Here is a 22,185-nt window from a genome sequence, read left to right on the forward strand (position 1 = left end):
ATTCTTGTTCGGTCTATATTACACAACATTGAAGTGTTTCTGTGTGATTCGTATTCCTTCAAGAGCTGAACACATAGGTGGGAGCTCTCCCACTTTGGGCACTGATGCAAGAAGCAATAGATTATTTTTTCCCATCAGGGAATTTTACTACCATTTATGAGGCTTTATTTATTCTCAATAGTCATTGCTGGGTAAACAAGTATTTCTTGTGTGCTTTTATGGTAGGTAGTTTGGGGTTTCTTTGGCTCTACTTCAGTGATGAATAATATAATTTCCCTTTTGGGTATATGAGATTTCTTTGACTCACTTTGTTGCCTGCATTCTTCTTCAGTTGGTTGTGGGGTTGAGTCTTCATCCAGTTGATGTCTGAAATTAGGCGCTTGGTAATGGAAAAGTTGCAAACGCATATTAATGGAAAAATTATCTATGTCAAATCATACTGCCTATTATGTATGTCCTGTGTTTTTTTGGCACCAGTCTAGAGCCCCTGTGAATGTTTTTCTGCTTGTGGAAACCATCGGTTCTCATTGCACTGGTATTCCATGGTTATGTTTCCATTATTTTTATGCACTGTTACACGGTTCTTTTTGCAATACATATTTTCTCTGGATGAACAAGTTGGGGATTGGCACTTGTACATCCTTTTCCATTATTATGTACAAGGGTTGAGAGAAATAGCTGTATTTACAATGGAAAGATGCACACAGAGGCTAGTAGCTATGAGATATTAAGTTGCAGGCCTGACGTTAGATTATTGTTTTGAACTGTGGGATCTACACCAGTGTATTTGGCTCTGTAGTTGAAGTTTGGGAGTTACGTGTTTGGTATGTTTCTTGCCGTGTTGTTTTGTATGAAGTGCTGTACTATGCATAAATTTACTTTTATTTGGTCTCTCTTGTTTTGAATGTATCTGTTTGCGTCCTTCATTTGGTGAGTTTGAGGCTGGTCAATTCTAGGTGGTATGCAGATGTGACAAATCTTGTTGCTATTTCAAACCAATCACATTCCGTCACATGTGATAATGATTCCACATGACGGAACGTGATTGGATGGAAATAGCAAAACAATGCTATCCCCGTGACATGCAAGCTCTTCTCCTAAAACAAAACTTCCATGTGAAAAAAAGCAGCTTGTATTGAACCATGAAGTTGGTCAATAACAAATGGGTTGATATGATAATGTCATTTTCACAGATTCATGCCAAAAGGCATAACCAAAAGGCTGGTCCTGGACCTTCCTATTCCTGCCATTCCATTACTACCGAAATGAATATAGGAATTTAAATTTTTAGTTATGAGCATTGAATTGAATAATTGCACCGAGGACTTAGGTATGTGCTATTGACTACATGGGCCAGACAATAAATTACATAATCAGCATTCAACCATCAGTGTGAAGTTATTAAACGCTATGAAATGATAAAAAGAAACTGTTAGTGAATGAATTGTTAGTTTCACATCACAATCCGTAATCTAATACCTAAAAATTGTTTCCGTCTCCGTCCAATACAAGAGAAATTGTTAGTGCATTGAGGCAGGCGGGTCTGACGGGTTCGGGTAGGATGGATAGTTTAAACCATGGCCCACCGAAGAAAGCCCTATTCCAAACTTGATCAGTAGTGTAGTTTTCTTAGCTGGAGGCTGGAAGTGGCGTTGTTGTTGTTGATCACCCTCCATAGTTAGCTATCCTACCCCAACCACACGCCATTAATTTCTCCATCCGAAATCACCCAAACCAACTCCTACTCTACACTACACTACACACCCAAACAAATTCAATATTCAACATCATCATCGTTATTAAAGAGAGCCTTAACCTGCACCCATTTTCGGATCTCACTCTCAATCTCATTTCTTTTTCTTTCTTCTCATTCATTCGTGCTCTGCAATTTCAATGGAAGTTGCGTGATTTTGCTCACGGCTTAAAGGGTTTGTTTCTTGCTCGATTTGCTGAAGTGGGTCTCTCTCACTTGCTCTGAAAAGATGAAGGTGACCGTAGTTTCACGGAGTGGTCGAGAAGTTGTTAAGGGTGGCCTTGAGCTCAGTGATTCTGTATGCTTTTCTTTACCTTGGACTTTCTTCTTTTCCGTTAGTTGTGTAATTCGTCCATATCTCTATTTCACTGAGAAAATAACAGAAAACGAAAGCAATCAAGTTTTGAAATTTTTGTTGGGTTGGGTTCAGTTCAGTGAAAGATTCAAGTTTTTTCTAAATTCAAATGATTATAGGATTCAAGTCTTCAACTACTAGTAGAACCCAATTGTTACCTTTTCTGACTTTTTTCGTCTCTCTGTTTGCCTTGCAGGCCACTGTGACTGATCTGCAGGAGGCGATCCACAAGCGAAGTAAGTGCTGGATACGCTTTTTCTGTTGAACTTATTTAAGCCTTGTCTTGTCTGTTAAGACTGTTTTTCTGGTCAATCAACATTTTTTGACCCAAAGATAAGATTGATTGAGCGCTCTATGCTTAAGAACCGTGACTTTAAGGCTTGCTGCATAATCATGTTTGTTTAATGTATATTTTACTAACTTTTTTTTTTTGGACACAATCCTGTACTATCGTATTGGATTACCTAAAGTATTTTGATCTATCCCTTTTTTTCTAGATGATTATCATTGGAATTTGAAAGAAAATGAAGAATAAATCATGGGGAGCCATGTGTGTACAGTGTGGTTTCTTTGTCTTAGAAATACAAATACTTAAACATTGTTAGCAAACTTGGAATTTGGGTTCCTGGCCTGAATTATTTGTTATTGTCAAGGACAATATATGTCATTATTGATGCTTTTGTCATCCTTATATGCCTTATTCCATTAGAAACTTGCCCCTCCCAAAGAAATTTATATAGGAGGTTCTGTGTTTTATAAATTATCGTAACATGATTTCATGCCTTTTGTCAACAGCCAAAAAGTTCTATCCTGCAAGGCAGCGGCTTACTCTCCCCGTCCAACCAGGATCAAAAGAGAGGCCAGTTGCCCTTAACTACAAGAAGAGTCTCAAAGATTATATCAGTGAGAACTCAGACAACTTAACTGTGGTGTTCAAGGACCTAGGCCCACAAGTGTCCTACAGAACACTCTTCTTCTTTGAGTATTTGGGGCCTTTGGTCCTTTATCCCATCTTTTACTACTTCAATGTTTACCAGTACTTGGGCTTCAAAGGAGATCGTGTCATCCGCCCAGTCCAAACATATGCTCTATACTACTGGTGCTTCCACTACTTCAAACGTATTATGGAGACATTTTTTGTACATCGCTTCAGTCATGCAACCTCACCACTCTCGAATGTATTCCGGAATTGTGCTTATTATTGGAGCTTTGGCTCCTACATAGCTTACTATGTGAATCACCCACTTTACACCCCTGTTAGTGACCTCCAAATGAAGATTGGGTTTGCTGTGGGGATAATATTTCAAATCTCAAACTTCTATTGCCATATCCTGCTGAGGAACCTGCGAAGCCCTGATGGAAATGGAGGATATCAAATTCCACGTGGTTTTCTGTTTAATATTGTGACATGTGCAAATTACACTACAGAGATCTATCAGTGGGTGGGCTTCAATATTGCAACGCAGACAGGTGCTGGTTATGTCTTCCTTGTAGTTGCTGCATCTATCATGACAAATTGGGCCCTTGCAAAGCACCGCCGTTTGAAGAAGGTAATCTTCTAGACCGTTTCTGTACACCAATAACTGCTTGTGTTTTGTTGCTTCAATAATGGTCTCTCCATTTAGCTAACATCTTGCTCTACATTTAAAACTACCTCGGCTGGGTTTAATTTCATGAATTTTCAAAAATAGTATTTGTACATAGTTACTTGCATAGATATTCTCTAATAAGGAAAGACTTGTTTCTCAGTGTATTAGATCTTGCCCATTGTGCATTTTAGCCGTCCGTATAGGGTTTACTAGCTGAGAATCGAGTTCTTATTAAGGACTATATTTAATTACCTTGTTAGAGAATAACTCTATAATGCATACAGATGTGTATAGTTTGATTTACAGACTGTGTGTTAGTGCTTGGGTGGGTAGGTCTGCATGCATGATTAATAATTGCTTGGTAAACTGAACTACAACGAAATCTGATACCAAAAGTTTTCTGTTCTTATTATCTTAAGATAGTTTGTTTTGAATTTTCGATTGATTCAAAAATCGATTCCTTAGCAAACCTATATTGCCACTGCCTATTACTCTATTTAAATAGGATGGTGGGGGGAAAAACCATATTTGATGGATAGCATGCTAACATCTATATGTTGCATTCATGAAGTGTCAGAATGTATTGATATGAATGTATTGCTAACATGATTTGTTTGCCATCACAGATATTTGATGGGAAGGACGGGAGACCGAAGTATCCCCGTCGATGGGTGATACTACCTCCATTCCTGTAGAAATGATTGGCGACTAGGCTGTCCTGCCCTTGCTGGTCTTTTGGGTATTCAAGTGTTGGATTCCATCCATGCCGGATGGGTGATGAACTTGAAGAAGTTGAAATCGCATGTTCACTCAATTCCATGATGGATCTTAACATTCTGCTTAGATGTTGTAATTCATTTGAACTAGTTAGGGATTTGCTTGTGGATCTATACAAGATAGGTCACCTTGTTCTTTCCAGTTGAACTGTTTTGTCATTTGTACTTCTTGACCATCTATGACATTTCTCTTTCTTATAATTTTAGAATTCAAAGCAATAATGTTGTTAACTTGTTAAATATATCAATCATCATAAAATTAAACGATTAAATGGAGGTTGTCAATCTTGCATGAATGTGCTGAGTTATGATTTGGTCCACACCATCAGAACATTTCATGAAGTTCTTAATTCTTTGGTTTCTGTTTTCTTCAACTAAAAATGACATGAGGAGCTCCCACTTTATGGTAGTTAGCTAGAACTATTATATCAAGGCCTAGGCCTAGCTGGTGACAGAGAGGATTTGAATTCTGCCAGCCACTAGAGAGTAGTGGCTCTTAACTAGACATCTATAATGTTGTTTAATGCATTATAGAATGTAGCTTGTAGTTGGGTTCATTGCCCAACATTACTCACCAATATTATTATTTATGTCTCTTTCGCGTTCGATTCGCTCCCCCCCAATATCTCAACTTTCATGTAAATGAATTTATATGCTTACAAACGTTCTGGAATGACGAACAACATAAGTGCCATGCTTGCAAAAGAACATAAGAGGGTTGGGTGAGTTGTTAAGGATCGTTCTCTTCGCTATTAAGGCCTAGGTTCAAGTCTCGCTGCCGACAATCCCTTTTGGTGAGTAATCTGTAAAAACAAAAAAATGAACTAAGACCTCTTCTGTAAGTCCTTAAATAGGCCTTGGTATTCCTTGACCCTAGGATAGGATAGCCTCCAATCCCCCTAAACTTATTTTTTACCACAAAAAATAAAAATAAAAATAAAGAACATAAGAGGAGGATTTGAACTTTTTATAGAGAATTAAATTTCGCGTAAATAGACATGTAGACGTTAAAACGGTTAAATAGATATGATTAGGTGTGTCAAAGAATGAAAATAGGAAGAGGGGCAAAAAGGTCCAGAAAGAAGAGAAAAATGACTGGAACAGCGGAAATCGAGGGAAGCCCAGCCAGCCAGCCCATGGACGCGTTCTCAAGTCTTCTTTATTTCCACTCACACATCTAATCCAACGGCCCACATTTCATGTCCGCCTCCCCTTCTTATTCTCACTCTCACCCTCCCATTTCCTTTGCCCACTCTCAAAACACTGTCTTTGTCTCTCTGACACGCTCTCTCTCTCTCGCCTTCGATCTCCTTCCGTTACATTCAGAAAAAGGTCAATTTTCTCACCCTCTCTGTTTCTCTCTTTGATGGAATTTGCTTTCCTCTTTGGTTAGCAAGCGCTTTAGATCTCTGATTTTTTTTTTCTTTTTTCCTTATGATTTCATTGCTGCATTGTTTGGTTTGGGAGTTTTTGGTGTTTGCTTTGGTACGGTTTGGGGTTTTAATCACATTTCGGATTCGTAGCTTTTTTCCCCCTTTTTTATGTTCAAAATAGCTACCAAGGATTGCCCATTTGCGTTTGATGAATCAATTTGCTTTCCTATACTTAGCTGAAAACGTATAAAAATTTAATCTTTTAGAAACAATGAACACACAATAAAATAATGAATGAAAAATCATGATTTTTAATCACCCTCCCTTTCTATTTTTTGAATAACTTGTGCTCGTTATAGATTGTTATCAGTATATTTGGTTATACGTTTGATGTGTGATGGGGAGCTCATTTAATCTGTTCTTTCTAATCTTTTTGTTTTCCTCAAACGTATTGCATTGTTTTGTTGTTGCATTGAGATTTGGTGGTACATTTTTTGCCTTTGGCAATTTGGTCCTAGCCACTTTCTCGGATCCTTTCATAATGGGTTTGACTATGATTGTTCATTTATTAGTCAGGGGCATCGTACACCCTGCAAACATTCTTTAGAAGAACCATCTGTTCAATTTCTGTTTTGTGGTCCTCTTTTGTGTTACATCACGCTGTTGTTTGTGTGTCCCACTGTTTTATGGTCCTCTTTTATGTTTCCTAAATTTCTTTCCATTGATTTCAAGCAGTCTCTCATTTGGAAAAATAAAACCTTTTCTTTAACTTTGTTATGTGTTAGACTAATGCTGTCTTGTACATGAGCATTGATTTTTACCATATATATTCATTTGGTAAAGCAAGGTTTTTTTTTTCAAATGGGGAAATTGTTGTTGGCCCTGTTGTAACTGGTTGGTGTACCTAGCAGGTAGAAGATGGCCGATGCTGAGGACATTCAGCCACTCGTGTGTGATAATGGAACGGGAATGGTCAAGGTATTTTTTGGCAAGAACTTTAGTTTGACATTGAGATGGTTTGGATGGTTGTGCCTTTTTTTTCTTTCTTTTCAGAACATTGCATCTTAAAGACTGCTTTTGATGTGACTTTTTAGGCTGGATTTGCTGGAGATGATGCTCCTCGAGCTGTGTTCCCTAGCATTGTAGGACGCCCTCGTCACACTGGGGTCATGGTTGGAATGGGCCAGAAAGATGCCTATGTTGGTGATGAGGCTCAATCCAAGCGTGGTATTTTAACTTTGAAGTACCCAATCGAGCATGGTATTGTGAGCAACTGGGATGACATGGAGAAAATTTGGCACCACACCTTCTATAATGAGCTTCGTGTTGCCCCAGAAGAGCACCCAGTTCTTCTAACTGAGGCCCCTCTGAATCCCAAGGCTAATCGTGAGAAAATGACCCAAATAATGTTTGAGACCTTTAACACTCCTGCTATGTATGTAGCCATTCAAGCTGTTCTGTCCCTATATGCAAGTGGTCGTACAACTGGTAAGCATATTGATTAGTTTTTCCTTTTGTAGCAAAGTTGTTGGTTTGAAGTTAGTGTCCAATACTGAAAGTAGCTTGCATGATTGTTTTTGTTTTAATGTGTGACCTTGGAAAAGTTCCTAACGGTGAATCAGTATAGACGGAGATATCTCCACCTATGTGATTTTTACCTGAACCACAAAGAGTGTCTTGCCTGAGTTGAGATTACTGGCATTGGTTTTAATATTTTTGGTTTGAACTACTAGTCTAGTTGGGGGATAACCTCAGCGATGCTGCTTTTGGAAAGTTTATATTTGGGAATGTTTCTAATGGAGTTCACTTATGCTATTCAAAACGTGTTCTTCTCATCTTACTGATGGATGTTTTTGCTTTGCTGTGAAGGTATTGTGCTTGACTCTGGTGATGGTGTCAGCCATACAGTCCCCATATATGAGGGGTATGCCCTACCTCATGCCATCCTTCGTCTCGACCTTGCTGGTCGTGACCTCACTGATAGCTTGATGAAAATTCTTACGGAGCGCGGTTATTCTTTCACTACCACTGCTGAGCGTGAAATTGTTAGGGACGTGAAGGAAAAACTGGCTTACATTGCCCTTGACTTTGAGCAGGAGATGGAGACTGCCAAAACCAGCTCTTCAGTTGAGAAGAGCTACGAGTTACCAGATGGGCAGGTAATTACCATTGGCGCTGAGCGATTCCGATGCCCAGAGGTTCTTTTCCAACCATCAATGATCGGGATGGAAGCCGCAGGCATTCACGAGACCACATATAACTCCATCATGAAGTGCGATGTTGATATCAGGAAAGACCTGTATGGCAACATTGTCCTCTCTGGTGGTTCAACCATGTTTCCTGGCATTGCTGATAGAATGAGCAAGGAAATTACTGCTCTAGCCCCAAGCAGCATGAAGATCAAGGTGGTGGCACCACCTGAGAGGAAGTACAGTGTCTGGATCGGAGGATCCATCTTGGCTTCCCTCAGTACATTCCAGCAGGTTTGTGTTCATTTTTGCATTTCAACATCATGTTCCAAAGTTGATCTTGGATGATTACTAATCGAAGCATTCTACTTGTTTTCTTGATTGCAGATGTGGATTGCAAAAGCAGAGTATGACGAGTCTGGGCCATCTATTGTCCATAGGAAATGCTTCTAAAATTTACGACAATAGGATCATGGAGAGAATTGGTGCTGTGTTTATTTCTTGAAACCAAGAGGCAGCTTGTGCAACCCGTTGTGTCTAACTTTGTTAACCTTCTGTGTTATTCTCTTGTTGGAGCTATGACTTTGAGAAGGCGAGTCAGATTTTAAAATGGGTCAATTCTTTAATTATAATTTGTTTTCATCTCTTTTTTGGCCGTTTCCATGCAAGTTTTCATGATTATCAAATGGTTTTTCTTTTTTCTGTTCTCAAGAAAAGAAATTGTGCAATATTTGCTTCTTGTTTAACATGTATGTATTGAAACCGCGTATCAAAGCATATACAAACTAGGTTATCACACAAACAGAACATAGCTTTCAAGTGTCATTTTACAGTAGAAAGAAGGATTCTGCCGTCTGATGCTCACTCTCGAAAAATGGATGATCTTCTATGTCAAGACTCGTGTCAGGTTTTGAGATGATGTCCTGGTAACCATCAATTTGCTGTGGTTTCTTCATCTCCATTAAAAATTTCTCGTTAGAGCCGAAGACCTGATTTTTGCAACTTTGATGGTCATTGTGGTGAGAATTACATCTCTCATATGTATTGAATGACAATTCCTTGAAGCTTGAATCTATGAAAGAAGAACGCTGCAGGCTGAAGCTCCCGAAACCTTCGATTCCACGTGTTAGATTGCGAGCTCTGGCTCTCTCTTCTCTGAAGAACGCCTCATCTTCAACAAGTTTTACTACTCTCTCAGATAACTTTCTCACACTCAATCCCCAGTTAAACCTGCATGCGAAACACAGACCCTAAGGAACCCAATAACGAAGGTTTAATATAGTAAACATGAGAGTTAGATCAAATCAAACATGCCAACCCTTTCTCATCGATATATTGAAACCTCCCCATCTCCTTGATAATATCTGTATCACCCTCAAACTCCTCAGCAATTCTCAATGGCCCATGGCTTAGCAGGTGTTCCAATAGAATTAGAGCCTTGTAAGAGCCTCGCCAATTCTTTCTATTGAAGCTCAGCAAACTGACTTGGTAACCAAGCAAAAAAAGAGAGAGAAGAAACTTAGTTAAAGTGGATTTTATGAAGAAGATTAATTGGTAAAAAAAAAAATCAGATTACATGAACACAAAGAACCCATTAACCTCTTATGTAGAATCTCCACAATCCTCCAATAATCATCAACTTCAAAGGCAGCCCTTGATATCACTCCAATGGTGCGTGTGTCTGGCGGCCATGGATTTCCATTTGTGGCTTCTTCCGTTATTCTGCAAACTCCATCCACAAGAACAAGATTAACCCAAATCAATCCAAATGAAGCTTTAAAAGAAATGATTATATAAACAACCAAACTTACAGTTGTACAGGAGTTACATCAGTCAGCGCCAAGCGAGCAGTTTTAATCTTCTCTTTCAGAAAGGAAGAGGCTTGCTTCTTCAACTCGTAAAACAAAGGGCTGCTCATAGCTATTTTCGTTTGGAACGATGAACATGCATGTTTTGGAATTTTTCTAAAGGTGATAAGAATTTGCTGTGGGTTTTCTTCTGAGCCTTGTGTACGTAAGGAGCGCAACCACTCCATTAGCACAACAAACACTAACTACTCTCTAAAAGTTGTGCTTGCATATGTAATGAGAGGAATTAGGATCATTTTTTAAGAATACTAGACCAAACAAATTCAAAAAATTCGAGCTCTCAATTTTGACCTTCGGGAGAGGTTAAAACTTTCCATTGGTAATATATATATATATATACAAACGACATTCCAATTTAATCTAATCTAAACTATGAATAAGGGAATTCGAAGCTCGAGTGCAAAGTGGAGAGCACATCCACTCTAGCCAACTTGGCTAAGCCTGTGTCTGCAAGGCAACTCTGATTAAGTAGCCTGTCTTTAAAGTTTTGCTACCGTCTTGTATGTATAATCCCAGTGGGCATCAAGGTCCCATTAGAAAAAGAAGCAGACTTTACAACTTTTCTTTCTCCTGTTTTTTTATGTTTTACTATAATTATTATATTCAGCGGCTAAGCTTGATCTCAGAAAGTTTACAGTTATGATCATTCATAGTGGCGAAAGTAAAATATTGTTAACATGTACTCCATTTGTTCTTAACGTATAACTTTAAGTTTACAGTCATGAGCACTCCTTGAAAAAGTGATGCTCTTCGGAAGTCAAATCTGAAAAAATATTATGAGAAGAAACAAAGCAGTAGGCCCCCAAAATGATTCATTTTACATACTAAAATCCCATTGTTAGATCACCAGCTTTGCCTAAAAAGACTTTTGAACATAAAAACCCTCTATATTTGTTCTCTGCAAATGCTTTGGAAGGAGAACCAGACGCCCTGTGGTTGTCTAATACGGAGTGCTTGCTTTCCACTGGCAATGATAAATAAGACGTGTGCACAATCAGCTATGAATTTGCCACATACCGGTTCTATATCCAACAGACATGAGCACAAGCTCCCAAAGCATATTTAGAATGCTTAACGGATTCACCTTTGATCCAGGAATTTCAGACCAGTTTACAGATATCTCAATCATTCGAATTCTGAACCATTTGCATAGGTAAACCAGCTCAACATCAAAGCACCACCTGCAGAAAACCAACATCTGGTCATCATTCCAAGCCTCTTTGCCAACAAAAAAATTATTTGTTCCAAAACATCAAATTGACATACATATCAGAATCTCAACCGCAAAAGCTACAAGGCACTCAACGAAGGATAACAGGGAAGCAATAAAAAGATGCTTGTATTCTAGTTACAAAGCAACAGAGGTAGGCATAAACTATAGCAAATTGCTATTTGAAGTGCAGTTACCTGTTCAAACAGAATGCTATCTATACAATCTAAAGTGGATTTACCTGTTCAAACGGATGTTAGTGAAAAGCTTTCTTGCAGCAGCCCTGGTGAACATCTTAAAACCACACTGCAATGCATGAAGAATACCACGTCAGGATAACAATTAAGTGCCTTCAATTAAGATTTGGTCTACTTTGCAGAAAGTACTATCATGTTTGCTATTTTCAAACTGAAAGAATAAATAATACACGTAAAAAAACAGAAGAAAAAAGAATACTTGTGTATCACGAATTCCGGGACCAGCAGCCAAAAGAACCACAAGATGGAAACCTTTCATCAAAAAATTGCGGTGCCACTTCCTCTGAAACATTAGTCAACTGGTTCAATTAAAATACTTTAAAAAAGTAAGGGTAACAAAAATTAAAATACACATATGATATAGCTGCAAGCAGCATTAGCAAGACTCAACTGTAGCCAGGGCTTTCTCCTCAAGATGAGCACGAGAACCAAATGCAGCAATTGGGATATCAGATATTCTAAAACTTGAATTACTAGCAGATGAGTCCCCAAACTTATATTCCTCTTTGGCAGCTGCATGGATCTGGGATGCAAAATACAAGGTAGTTTGTAGAAGATCAGTTAGAATTTCCCCAAAACTTGGAACCAAATTGTGTATATATGTATGGTCACTGTTGATACAAACCTGGTTTTCAAGTTTTTCTGCATCATTAACCTTGGTTGCTCCATCAGCATCCAGCATTAAAAGTAGCTCACCCCGTGAATGAAGCATTCCCTGTTTTACAATGCTTTCACAGAGGTAAAAAGCTTCAATCAATTATCGTCATGCATAAGAGAGAAAAGATGGAGCCTTCAATAACATCAGAACATAATCACAAGGGACTGGTTCAGATTAGACTCACTTTTCTGATAGCTTCTCCCTTTCCATGATTTTTACCAAGAAGGATAACCCTCACATTATCCACAGAGTATTTCTTTACAAATTCAAATGCTACTCTTTTTGTCTCATCAACACTTCCATCATCAACAATCACCACCTGCCCACAAAATATTTCTGAAGTAAAGGAATGGAGATGCGGAAAGAGCCAGACACGGACTAACTTGTTAACTGTTTTCCAGTTAGCAACTATTATGGCCTTATTACTCAACACCTATTTATGCACGAAGGTTTAAATATTTAGGCGCTTTTTTTTTGTTTTGTCAAACAAATATCTAGGCACTTGCTGGGGAGCAAATTATCTAAGTTCATCATATCATTACTCTATCAGCTAGCATATATAACAGCTGTCAATGAGACATATTCAGGTGATCTAGCAAATGAAAGAAACAAAAGAGTACCTCATAAGAAAATGATTTATCCTTTGTGGCACGTTGTTGAAGATAACTACAAAGTAACATATGAATGTCATTACGATAATATCATGACTCTATCAAAAACCCACCACTATTGAACACCAAATGGGATGGTGCAGATTAGGAGCAAAAATCAAATCATAATACATTTTGAAGTGGAAGTGAAATGCAATTAGCTAAGCCTCAACTTACTTCATGGTTTCCTCAAGGGCTCCAGGAAGCCTAAGCTCCTCATTGAATGCAGGGACTATCAAAGATATATACTTTTCAGCCGGATCAAAAATCGAAGGGCAACGAACCTAGAAACAATGCTTCCAGATGAGTCAGTATAAACTCAAAAATCCATTCCCATTGGAAATCACAGGGTTGACTTACATAGCCATTGGAACCAAAAACACAATTTTGCAAAATTATGTGAATACTACAACCAATTTCTGATCAACATCCACAAACCCTAATTGATGCATGAAAAAAAAAAAAATCTTCAACCCAAAACCAAACAGATCACTGCAATCCAAAATATGTACCTGTTTCAACGATTTCGGGTCCTCGAAGATCGCAGGAGCTTCAACGTGCCTATCAAAATACAATTATACATATAAAAAGATAAGCTAAAAGGACAATCTTTTTAAGTGATTGAGAAGAAGAGAATTGAATAAGGGGATTGGTAGAACGTACGCGTTGTTGTTTTTTCTTCGATAAGCTTCGAAGAAGACTGCAGAAACAAAACCTAATGCTACGATGAGAATGAGGGCGAACAGGAGCTCCACCATCGTCCATACAATTACAAACTCCATTTTCTTAAATTTGCAGGTCCAAAGTGGAGACGGTGGCTGCTCTTCCTCTTCTTGAGATTTAAGAAAAACCGACGCGTCCCTGCACCAGCAGACTCTGTGTGCCACCAATATAACGTTGAGGAAAGAAAATATTGAAATAAAACTGTTATATAAAGATTTGTGAATACAACAGTCAACAAGCCCGTCTAGCTCAGTTGGTAGAGCGCAAGGCTCTTAACCTTGTGGTCGTGGGTTCGAGCCCCACGGTGGGCGTTGATTTTTTTTTCCTAATAAAATTTGATTTTTTTTTTCTCTCTCTTTCAGTTCGGTAAACGATCAAGTGGTCAATGGAGGCAAATTAGGGGAACGGGACCAACATTTATAACAAAATAAGCCCAATTTTTCTGGGATGGTTTTCGTTGATGCTGGGGTGCAGATTCAGCCCAATACATAAAGTGCTCTCGGGATATTGAGAGATGGGATAATCAAACACAAAATCTCATATGCAAGAATAAACGATTTTAGTCACTTGAGAGGTACATGCCCTTTGCGAGTGAGTGATGTGTACTTTGAATTATGAGCTCAAAGTCAAGTGAAGTGACTCTTATTTTTCACATTTCTTTCTTGCTTGGTAAAAGTGTTGCAGTTTACTGTGAGCTTACTCATTGCGTTGCTCTTTTAACTGATTTGTAAGTCGTGACTTTGAAGCTTGTGGACTTCTTTGCAAACCAAGGACTTGCTTTATGATCTGCTTTCCTCTCTGTTTCAACGGAAATCAGTAGACAAACTGGCATTTACCAATTCTTCTGGTTTCCTTCACATTTTTATTTGTATGGTGGTGGTTGTAACTTGTACGTGACAGAGAGCAAGAAGCAATTCAGGTTTAATTTAGGTCTACCAATAAGAAAAATCCACACGTTTCTGAAGTTTTAGATCTTAATCCTAGCAGACACAGCACCAGCAAGTTCACCAACCATCCATTTAGAAATTTGGGAAATTGGTACCCTTTTTTTTTCTTCATTTTTTTTAGATGAAATGAAAGTTTGCATGTGGCAGCATCGAGCTCTAATTATGAGACCAACACAAAGGCACTGTAGCACACTTATTAAGTTATTAGACCCCACGCAGACATGTACATACAATCGTATGCATAAAGCATCTCAACTCAGTCAAGTTGGCATCAATGGAGGAGACAGAGATGGGCCTTCTCTCGAGGCACAGCCATGATTAAAGCCACAAGAATTAGAAATTAATTGACGTTTGACAAAAAAGAAGAGAAAAAAAAGGGAAATGGGTTTTCTTTTTTCCTCTCATTTTGGTGGACTGTAAAGCTTTGGAAAGAGGTGGAGAAATTGGCCCTGCAACCTTCCATTCCAACCCTACCCCATATTCTCTATGCTTTTTCCACCATGCCAAACAGACCTTTTACTAACCATCCCCATCATCATCAGTCATCACATCATTATCATCACATGCACATCCATATTACTCATTCATGCACATTATCCAGCTTGTTTATGAATTAATTCATTTTAATTTAGAGGAACCTTTTAAGCTCTCAAGAAAATTTTTGGTATTATAATATGGTGAAGGCTTTGTATCTTCGATGTTTGGTTCTCACGGGGGTTAAATCTGGGCACAATTTACTAAATAACAGTGTCAGGGCTCAGTATAAATAAAAATTTAATACCCTGATGTTCATGCAAACTCTCAGTAAATTTATTAAACCAGTAATCTTACTGCAGATTTTCTTCCCTAATGATCATTTTGAGATAAATTAAGGAACAATTATTTAACTACAAAGATGGGATTGATGAACTAACAAATTGAAGTTTTTTTAATGTCAGTAAAATCAAATCTGGTGCAGAATCTATCACTTACCTCTCTGCTTTCAGAATTGTCCAGAAGCCAGCATGTGCGATACAGTGAGCAGAGACATTAACATATAGGGAAGCTCAATTCACTGTACATGACAGAACACTACTACTTATTCATACTAAAATACAATTGATTCCAAAGAAAATAAAGAGAACTAAACAAAGGCAAGATCTTCAACAAATAAACCAATTTCCCCATCATAATAACAGAAAGAAATATAAAAAAAGGGTCAACCCCATTAAGGAAATTAAAAGCCTAATAGAAGATGATAAGGTATTGTTGATGGAAAATAAAGAAAAAATAAAATTTTGAAATTTTCTAGTGAGCCATGGCCACAGGAGCTACATTTGCATAGCTAATGGTTCTCTGGTTGGGCATGGCAAGCATTGCAGTGTGATCCAAGAAATCTTGAAGCGCCACAACAGACTGCAGAATTGTTCTGAGATCATCAGCACTTGAGAAACCCAAGCTTCCCACTTGTCTAACAGCATACACATAAAAAGTTATGCATCCTTTTCTGAATTTGAACCTTGCTATCTCACAGCCACTCAGGCCTCTGATGAGCCTCTTGTTCACTTCCCCAAGAGGAATTTCTGGCGGCCAAACACGGTCTACGGCAGCCTTCATGGCTTCGGTTTCGAAAACAAACAGAACCACTTTGGATTTCTTGGTGCCAAGGCCTAATGTTAGGGTATGCCAGGCATGGTGTGCCAAGATTGTGAAATTTGTGGGAAGAAAAGCTGTGGTTGAAGGAAAAGGAAGCTTATTGTTGGAGTTGGGTTTGTTTGGTGGTGGAAGTGAGAGGAGTTGCAGAAGCTCTAAAGGCCTTGCACGCCTGATTGTGAATGATTTTACAATGAACTGGCCTCCAAAACGCAGACCCTTCACCTCAGAGCTTGGCTTGAATGAGAAATCTGATGAGGCTGTTTTTGTGGTTTGATCATTTGGGTGCTGGTGTTTCTGCTTCTTGTTCTTGTTACTGGTCTTCTTCTCTTTCTCTCCCATGGCTTGTAGGAGGATATTGGGGGGGGTTTTGGTGGATATTGCTTGGTGGGTTTTGTTTGTGTATCATAACAAACCAGTCTAGAGCTTTTGATGGTATATTATTGTATTGGGTTTTTTTTCTTTTTGGTGAGCTAAACCATTGTTCATAATTTAAATTGCCTTTATTTTATTCCAAGCAAATTAAAAAAAATATATAATGAAAGAGAATAATAAAATGGCTGATGATGTTGCCACTTCATCTTTCCTCTTATCTCTGTACCTTTGATTCTTCTTTATATGGGGACCCCCCCATTGAAGCCTATACGCATGATGCTGCTGCATTAAGAGCATGTATGTACATGTATTTCTAACTGTATGATGCATGATTTATGTGCACATTCTTATTACAGGTTGGTGTTCATGCAAAGTTGGAATAGGTCATGTTGGTTGGTCCATGAAAATAGGATTTGGCTCCCCAAAATAGACGGCAGGGATTTCGGCAAGACACCAAACTGATCTACTAGGATTCAGCTGACTTCTCTCTGAACCAAAAGGCAGTCAATCTTTTTTCTTTTAGCAGAGTTCAAAAAACATGTGCAACCAGAAGATTTTGGGTTTGTAAATGATAATTAGCCTCTAAATGAGAGGATTGGGACCACATTTTTGGAGCCACTCCCATCATAATTGCACCCATTTGTCTAAATTGATCAATGTAAATGACAATTTGCTTCAAAACTTCAGAAATTAGCCCCTCTGTTATACTTTCTGTCAGCAGCAGAGGGAATTAAGCCGTATGCTATGCTTAGTAGGGAGGGACTATGTAATGACGAGATTATTTAGCACTATTTTTTTTCATACAAGCGATAATGAGGGAGGGGATTGAACACAAGACTTTGGTTGCAGAGGTTAATGTTAAATTGGGGAGATGAAGTATGGTTGCCTCATATGCAAATCATTTGACAACCCAAAAGTCTTCCATCTAATCTAAAGGTGGGTTCCTTCCAAAGCCACCGCTGCCTTCAATCAAATCATGGGATGGATATGCTTCGACTAGAGATTGTGAGAGGACCAACTAAAAGCAATAACTCTTAGAAGAAAGAGGGCAACTAGCAAAGAGGGAGGGGGCCCTAGCAAAATTAATTTTGAGAAATTTGTCACTTCTAAGGTTTACAAAGAGTACATCAGGTGTATAAAATATTTGAAAAAAAAAGAAAAAAAAAAGAAGTTGAATTGAATGGGAGTCTATCTGTCAATGCTGCATAAACCTTTTAGAAAAAAAAAATAGAAGAGAAGTGTGGATGTGGTTCCACTAAATAAGCTTTAGGTCATGTGGTATGGAATGACTCTGTTTTTTTCTTCTTTTCTAAGGGAAAACATTGAGATTTCATGGGATTGAAAGGTGATGATTCTTTAAATCTTCATGTAAACCACTAAATTTTCACTTTTTATTCTTCAATTAGAAACTTGTTGCGTTAACGGTAAGAATTTACGTTCTATCATGTCTGTAAAAGAAGCAATACATTCTATTATACCATAAGATTTTGTATACTGTGTTGGTAAACTGTAATAATTCCCAGCACAGGAAAAAGTAGCAGCTATGAATATCCTGCACCGTTGAAGAAATTATGAGGGGCAGTTAACATCCTAACAAAGTGAAAGTCATCTCAGATTTGGTGAGACTTGCCAAAGAAGCATTTTATATCTGCACCTCCTTGAATCACAAGAAACCAACCAAAAGAAAAAACATTCATCATTTCAAACCAGAAAACAGCTGGCAACATTTTAGGTTGGCTATCGATGTTAGTCTTGGACATGGGCAACATCAGAGAGGAAATTTGAAGGCCCATGCCAATAGAAAACGAGAAGGAAAGCAGATAATATAAATGGATTTGTATTCTTCATATAAATTCAGAGAGCAACAAGCAATGGCAAATCATTTCTAATAATTCTCAAGTGTCTGATTTTCCTTTCGTTTTTTATTTTTTTATTTTGGGTTTTGGGTTTACAATTGGGACACAGGCCCAAAAACAAAGCTGGTAGAAGACTGAATCTTTGCCTTCCAACACATGCCCAACATGTGATTCCCAGCTCCACATTCGAGCTCATCCATCAAGTGAGCCAAGCCCATTAGCAATCACGTGCGATAGTTTAAAACTTACGAGTAGAGGGATTCGAACTTAGGTACCAAGGAACGGGTGCACTGCCATAATCAACTAACTTAATCTAAGTGCCCATTTGGCATTGCTTATTTGGGGTGATAGTTACTTTTTTTAAAAAAATGGAAAGTCCAGTCCGTTTGGTAAACTGTGAGAAAATCACTTATTGTTAAAAATTGCTGTGAGAGAAAGCTATAAGGAAAAACAGCTAATGAAGTGCTTTCATTTTTTGATTATGCAGGAATCAGTTTTGAAGAGGCGCTGAGTTTAATGATTATGCCACAATCATTTTCTTATTATGAGGAAATCAATACCAACAACACTTTTAACAAAAAGTTTACCAAACTCTAAACTGCTTTCTCTCACAGTTGATTTCTCTCATAGCAAATCTGACATAGGTTATTTTCACAGCACAGCAATGCCAAATTGGCCCTAAGTGTGTCAATCATGCTCTTGATTTTTTAAAGTTATTATTGGTAATTTCTAAAGCATATTATAATTATCATGTTGTGACAATGTGTTAATTCGTTGACAATCTAATTTCATTATAAAAATATAAAAAAATTATACTTTGGATTTTCTTTTTCCAAAAAAATAAATTGTGTTTCCAATGATAACGTTGAGAAAGTGCTCACACAATTGGCTGAGCCCTTCTCAAATCGTTTGTACAATAAATCTTACTCATTTGCAGAGGCACCATAAATCATCCCCAAACCCAAAAGAAAAACCAAAAAGAGTTTGAAAAATAATGGTCATACAACACCATATTTCTGGCTCCTAAAATGCCCCTACTCAAGCGTTGTATTTACAAGAGCCGTGGCTGGGGTCGGCGGAAGTAACCTGTCCCGTTTTCGAGAAATCACAGTTAAAATCGTGACGGCCGTTAGCCTGGTAGTAGGCATTCATGAGGTAAGACGCACGGGCCTTAACGTCGTTATCGAAGCAGGTGCCACCTGGCTGGATGGGCTTGCAGTCAACGCCCTTGCCGCAGACGTAGTCAATGTTTGCCTGCAGAGCTTGGTTGGTTGCTCCTGGTTTGGCCACGCACCACTTCTTGCCGCCTCCGGCTGCCACAGGCGCTGCTGGGGTTACTGGTTTGGGCTTCTTACCTCCTTTAACTGGTTTGGCTGGTCCAGCTGGTGCAGCTGGTGCAGCTGGTGTTGCTGGCTGTGGTAATGTTGTTGCCGTTGGTCCAGGTATTGCACCACCCTAAACATTAATGATTCATAAAACATTTTAGTATTAATAATAAAACATTAATTGTTCTCACAATAAAAACTATTTTCCCAATATTACTATTTTTACGCAAATTCTTAAAATTCAAGAGTTATTTTTACGCAAATTTTTATTTCTACCTAGAATTTCCCAAATCGATGAACCGGCTTTGAAGATTTGTTTATTAAATTTTAATATAATAAACAAAACGACGAATCTAGAAAATGAGACGTAATCTAAGGGGCATGTGGCCCCAACAATAAAAAGAAGGTTGAAAAAGTATGGAATTTAGCAATTTAGTATTATAGACAGCATGATGCGAAGAAAGAGAAACACCGAAAATTAATTACGTTTACGAGAACCAACCTGTTGGTTGCGCATAACCCCCGCATTGTAAACCGGAGTCATGTCCGGTTTAAACAGCCCCCAGTTCTTCTCCGCCAGCGGACCAGGTTTCTGGTTCTCATTAAACAAGGCAAAGATGTAAGTGTCGAACTTCCGGTTCGGCATCAACGGCGTGCCCTTGCCAGACTCCACATGCTTGATCAAGTGCCCGTTGTAATCCACGGCGTTCTGAACCGAGCAGACCGGGAACTCGCAAGACGAAGGCCAACCGGTCTCGGCCGCCACCAAGTCGACGTCACCGAACCCGACCGCCTTGGCCGCAGAGTAAACCGCGTCCATCAACCCGTCGAACATGTTCGTGTAAGACTTGCCAGTGAACTGGTCGTGCACGCCCTTGTTGGGTTTGAAGAGAGCGTAGTTTTCCTTTTCCGGCGACCACCCGAAATACGGGTACGGGTTGACCATAAACGGACCTTTGGTCTGGCGCAAGAACCCGAGCATGGGGGTCAGAAGCGGGATCACCTCCGGTCTGAACCGGCCCTGGCTCGGCGGTTCGGACGACAGCATGATCCCGAGCGAGTGAGGGGTGGAGACTTTGACGTCCTTGATGCCCTCGCGGACCAGAGCGTTGTGGAAGGTCCTCATGGCAGGGACGAGGCTGTTTTTAAGGTTGTCGTCTCCCCAGTGGAGGACCTCGTTGCCCATGGCGATGTAGTTGATTTTTGTCTGGGGATAAAACGGCTTGACGTGCTCCACGACCCACCGGCGTGCGGTACGTAGTTTCGTGAGGCTCGGGATTTCTCCGTTGGGGATGGTGATCGTTAAGGAGATGTTGGTGTTGGCGAAAGCCTTGATGATGTCCGGGTTGGCGTCGAAGATCTTGACCTTGTCGATGTTGGTTTGGGTTTTGAGGAAGTTGGCGACTTGGGCCGGTGGGGGGAGGTTGTCGGCGAGGGTGCCGTAGTTTACGCCTATGGCGAAGGCCGTGGCGGCGAGCTGGATGAGGAGGAGGAGGGAGAGGAGGAGCTTTGTGGTGGCCATTGTGTTTTGTTTTGCCTTTGTGGGAATGGGACTTGGGATCAAGTACTTATGGTTGAAAATTGGAAGGAATTGAGAATAGGAAATAGGAGGATAAGGGACCAATGGGATTCGGACATGTTGTTGGTCAATTATCAATTTGACAGAGATTGCCTATTTACAGTTAAATTCTGTTGTCGTTTTCTTGTTTAAGAAGATATGCTATTTTCTCTCCCCAAAAAAAAAAAAAGATATGCTATTTATTACAATGAACTCAGTCCTCTTAATTATCCATAAAAAACTGAAAATAAAGTAGTTGTCAAAACTAAAAAATAACTTACTTAAAACGGGTGTATAATCACAAATTTTTATCTTTATGCTCACGTAATTAATTATGTGAAGAAAGAATTACGACAAAGTTATTATCAGCAAGTTATTTTTCTCCAAAACTTGAATCGCTTAACTAGTTAACTTGCCTATTTTCTAGTTCTATAAACTTCTTTAAAAGAGCTCATAATGTTTCAAAAAAGCCAAGGTTTCAATGCATAGAGAAGCATCTATGTTGTTGCTACATTGAAATGTAAATTTTTGGCGTTGGGTATGCCAACTCATCTTTGGCACTTGGCTATAGACAAAACTAGCCGTTACTCTACGATGCAAAAGATTTTATTAGTCATAATAAAATAAGTTGAAGAGTGTCTTTTAATTATTTCCAATTGGCAAAAGAGCCTAATACCATGTTCTCTTAACATGACGAAATGTTTTATAATATAACTAATCATTCAAGGAATTTTATTTACTGAATTTATATAAAATAAATTTGGGTCAATTTATTTCTTGCGTCTTCTGACTTGGAGCAGTGGAGACCGTGTCACTAAATGTGCACGTGTTTATTAGGACATTTAAGACGACGCGTTGCAATCAGAAAAACGGTAGGACCATCAACTTGGTTTGGCATCTGATGCTTCACGAGCTAACAGTGAGCAAAAGCAAAAGCATCTCCAGAATCTCGATGTTCCAAGAGCAAAAGCAAAGGCGACCCAAACCATTTGACCTTAGCTTGCCCGAGTGGACACCGTGTTCCTTTTGCATTGGCTGTCGACCAAAAAACATATAATTGTCTAAAAGATTGGGCGGCAATTGCGCACATT

The 22,185-nt window shown here is 39.0% G+C and overlaps 6 protein-coding genes and 1 non-coding gene across 7 annotated transcripts; 3 read left to right on the forward strand and 4 right to left on the reverse strand.

The window, feature by feature from the left end:
• The first annotated feature begins 1,593 nt into the window (after nt 1–1,593).
• Nucleotides 1,594–4,674, forward strand: CER10 (3-oxo-5-alpha-steroid 4-dehydrogenase family protein). The gene is made up of 4 exons (XM_021958063.2): nt 1,594–2,051; nt 2,305–2,344; nt 2,904–3,658; nt 4,324–4,674. The coding sequence occupies exons 1-4, from the start codon at nt 1,983–1,985 to the stop codon at nt 4,390–4,392; spliced, it is 933 nt and encodes a 310-aa protein (XP_021813755.1). The 5' UTR covers nt 1,594–1,982; the 3' UTR covers nt 4,393–4,674.
• Nucleotides 4,675–5,650: 976 nt separating this feature from the next.
• LOC110756641 (actin) lies at nt 5,651–8,696 on the forward strand. The gene is made up of 5 exons (XM_021958081.2): nt 5,651–5,805; nt 6,758–6,824; nt 6,941–7,334; nt 7,716–8,329; nt 8,423–8,696. The coding sequence occupies exons 2-5, from the start codon at nt 6,765–6,767 to the stop codon at nt 8,486–8,488; spliced, it is 1,134 nt and encodes a 377-aa protein (XP_021813773.1). The 5' UTR covers nt 5,651–5,805; nt 6,758–6,764; the 3' UTR covers nt 8,489–8,696.
• LOC110756642 (uncharacterized) lies at nt 8,695–10,341 on the reverse strand. Its single transcript, XM_021958082.2, has 4 exons — nt 9,847–10,341; nt 9,635–9,757; nt 9,354–9,515; nt 8,695–9,265 (listed from the first exon to the last, which is right to left on the reverse strand). Exons 1-4 carry the CDS (start codon nt 10,068–10,070, stop codon nt 8,863–8,865), a joined length of 912 nt encoding a protein of 303 aa, XP_021813774.1. The 5' UTR covers nt 10,071–10,341; the 3' UTR covers nt 8,695–8,862.
• Nucleotides 10,342–10,570: 229 nt separating this feature from the next.
• LOC110756749 (Nucleotide-diphospho-sugar transferases superfamily protein) lies at nt 10,571–13,560 on the reverse strand. The gene is made up of 10 exons (XM_021958215.2): nt 13,342–13,560; nt 13,191–13,239; nt 12,856–12,962; nt 12,649–12,694; nt 12,213–12,347; nt 11,996–12,085; nt 11,762–11,893; nt 11,570–11,653; nt 11,355–11,419; nt 10,571–11,084 (listed from the first exon to the last, which is right to left on the reverse strand). Exons 1-10 carry the CDS (start codon nt 13,458–13,460, stop codon nt 10,898–10,900), a joined length of 1,014 nt encoding a protein of 337 aa, XP_021813907.1. The 5' UTR covers nt 13,461–13,560; the 3' UTR covers nt 10,571–10,897.
• Nucleotides 13,561–13,639: 79 nt separating this feature from the next.
• TRNAK-CUU (transfer RNA lysine (anticodon CUU)) lies at nt 13,640–13,712 on the forward strand. Its single transcript has one exon. It is a non-coding gene; the product is annotated as a tRNA-Lys (tRNA).
• A 1,697-nt stretch (nt 13,713–15,409) lies between these two features.
• LOC110756729 (uncharacterized) lies at nt 15,410–16,470 on the reverse strand. The gene has a single exon (XM_021958195.2). The coding sequence runs from the start codon at nt 16,320–16,322 to the stop codon at nt 15,636–15,638; it is 687 nt and encodes a 228-aa protein (XP_021813887.1). The 5' UTR covers nt 16,323–16,470; the 3' UTR covers nt 15,410–15,635.
• Nucleotides 16,471–18,981: 2,511 nt separating this feature from the next.
• Nucleotides 18,982–21,119, reverse strand: LOC110756701 (glucan endo-1,3-beta-glucosidase). The gene is made up of 2 exons (XM_021958156.2): nt 20,039–21,119; nt 18,982–19,666 (listed from the first exon to the last, which is right to left on the reverse strand). Exons 1-2 carry the CDS (start codon nt 21,056–21,058, stop codon nt 19,250–19,252), a joined length of 1,437 nt encoding a protein of 478 aa, XP_021813848.2. The 5' UTR covers nt 21,059–21,119; the 3' UTR covers nt 18,982–19,249.
• Between the last annotated feature and the right edge of the window lie 1,066 nt (nt 21,120–22,185).

The sequence above is a fragment of the Prunus avium genome, chromosome 2 (genome assembly GCF_965620075.1).
Source record: "Prunus avium chromosome 2, drPruAviu1.hap1.1, whole genome shotgun sequence".
NCBI lineage: Eukaryota > Viridiplantae > Streptophyta > Magnoliopsida > Rosales > Rosaceae > Prunus > Prunus avium.

Coding starts and splice junctions, on each gene's coding strand:
- CER10 (XM_021958063.2), top strand. CDS start 1,983: ATGAAGGTGACCGTAGTTTCACGGAGTGGTCGAGAAGTTGTTAAGGGT. Junction 2,345..2,903: donor GGAGGCGATCCACAAGCGAA/GTAAGTGCTGGA, acceptor TTTTGTCAACAG/CCAAAAAGTTCTATCCTGCA. Junction 3,659..4,323: donor AGCACCGCCGTTTGAAGAAG/GTAATCTTCTAG, acceptor TTGCCATCACAG/ATATTTGATGGGAAGGACGG.
- LOC110756641 (XM_021958081.2), top strand. CDS start 6,765: ATGGCCGATGCTGAGGACATTCAGCCACTCGTGTGTGATAATGGAACG. Junction 7,335..7,715: donor TGCAAGTGGTCGTACAACTG/GTAAGCATATTG, acceptor TTTGCTGTGAAG/GTATTGTGCTTGACTCTGGT. Junction 8,330..8,422: donor CCCTCAGTACATTCCAGCAG/GTTTGTGTTCAT, acceptor TCTTGATTGCAG/ATGTGGATTGCAAAAGCAGA.
- LOC110756642 (XM_021958082.2), bottom strand. CDS start 10,070: ATGGAGTGGTTGCGCTCCTTACGTACACAAGGCTCAGAAGAAAACCCA. Junction 9,516..9,634: donor GTGGAGATTCTACATAAGAG/GTTAATGGGTTC, acceptor TTACCAAGTCAG/TTTGCTGAGCTTCAATAGAA. Junction 9,266..9,353: donor CAATATATCGATGAGAAAGG/GTTGGCATGTTT, acceptor TTTCGCATGCAG/GTTTAACTGGGGATTGAGTG.
- LOC110756749 (XM_021958215.2), bottom strand. CDS start 13,460: ATGGAGTTTGTAATTGTATGGACGATGGTGGAGCTCCTGTTCGCCCTC. Junction 12,963..13,190: donor ACCCGAAATCGTTGAAACAG/GTACATATTTTG, acceptor CATTGTTTCTAG/GTTCGTTGCCCTTCGATTTT. Junction 11,894..11,995: donor CAGAAAAACTTGAAAACCAG/GTTTGTATCAAC, acceptor TTTGCATCCCAG/ATCCATGCAGCTGCCAAAGA.
- LOC110756729 (XM_021958195.2), bottom strand. CDS start 16,322: ATGGGAGAGAAAGAGAAGAAGACCAGTAACAAGAACAAGAAGCAGAAA.
- LOC110756701 (XM_021958156.2), bottom strand. CDS start 21,058: ATGGCCACCACAAAGCTCCTCCTCTCCCTCCTCCTCCTCATCCAGCTC. Junction 19,667..20,038: donor GGGTTATGCGCAACCAACAG/GTTGGTTCTCGT, acceptor ATTAATGTTTAG/GGTGGTGCAATACCTGGACC.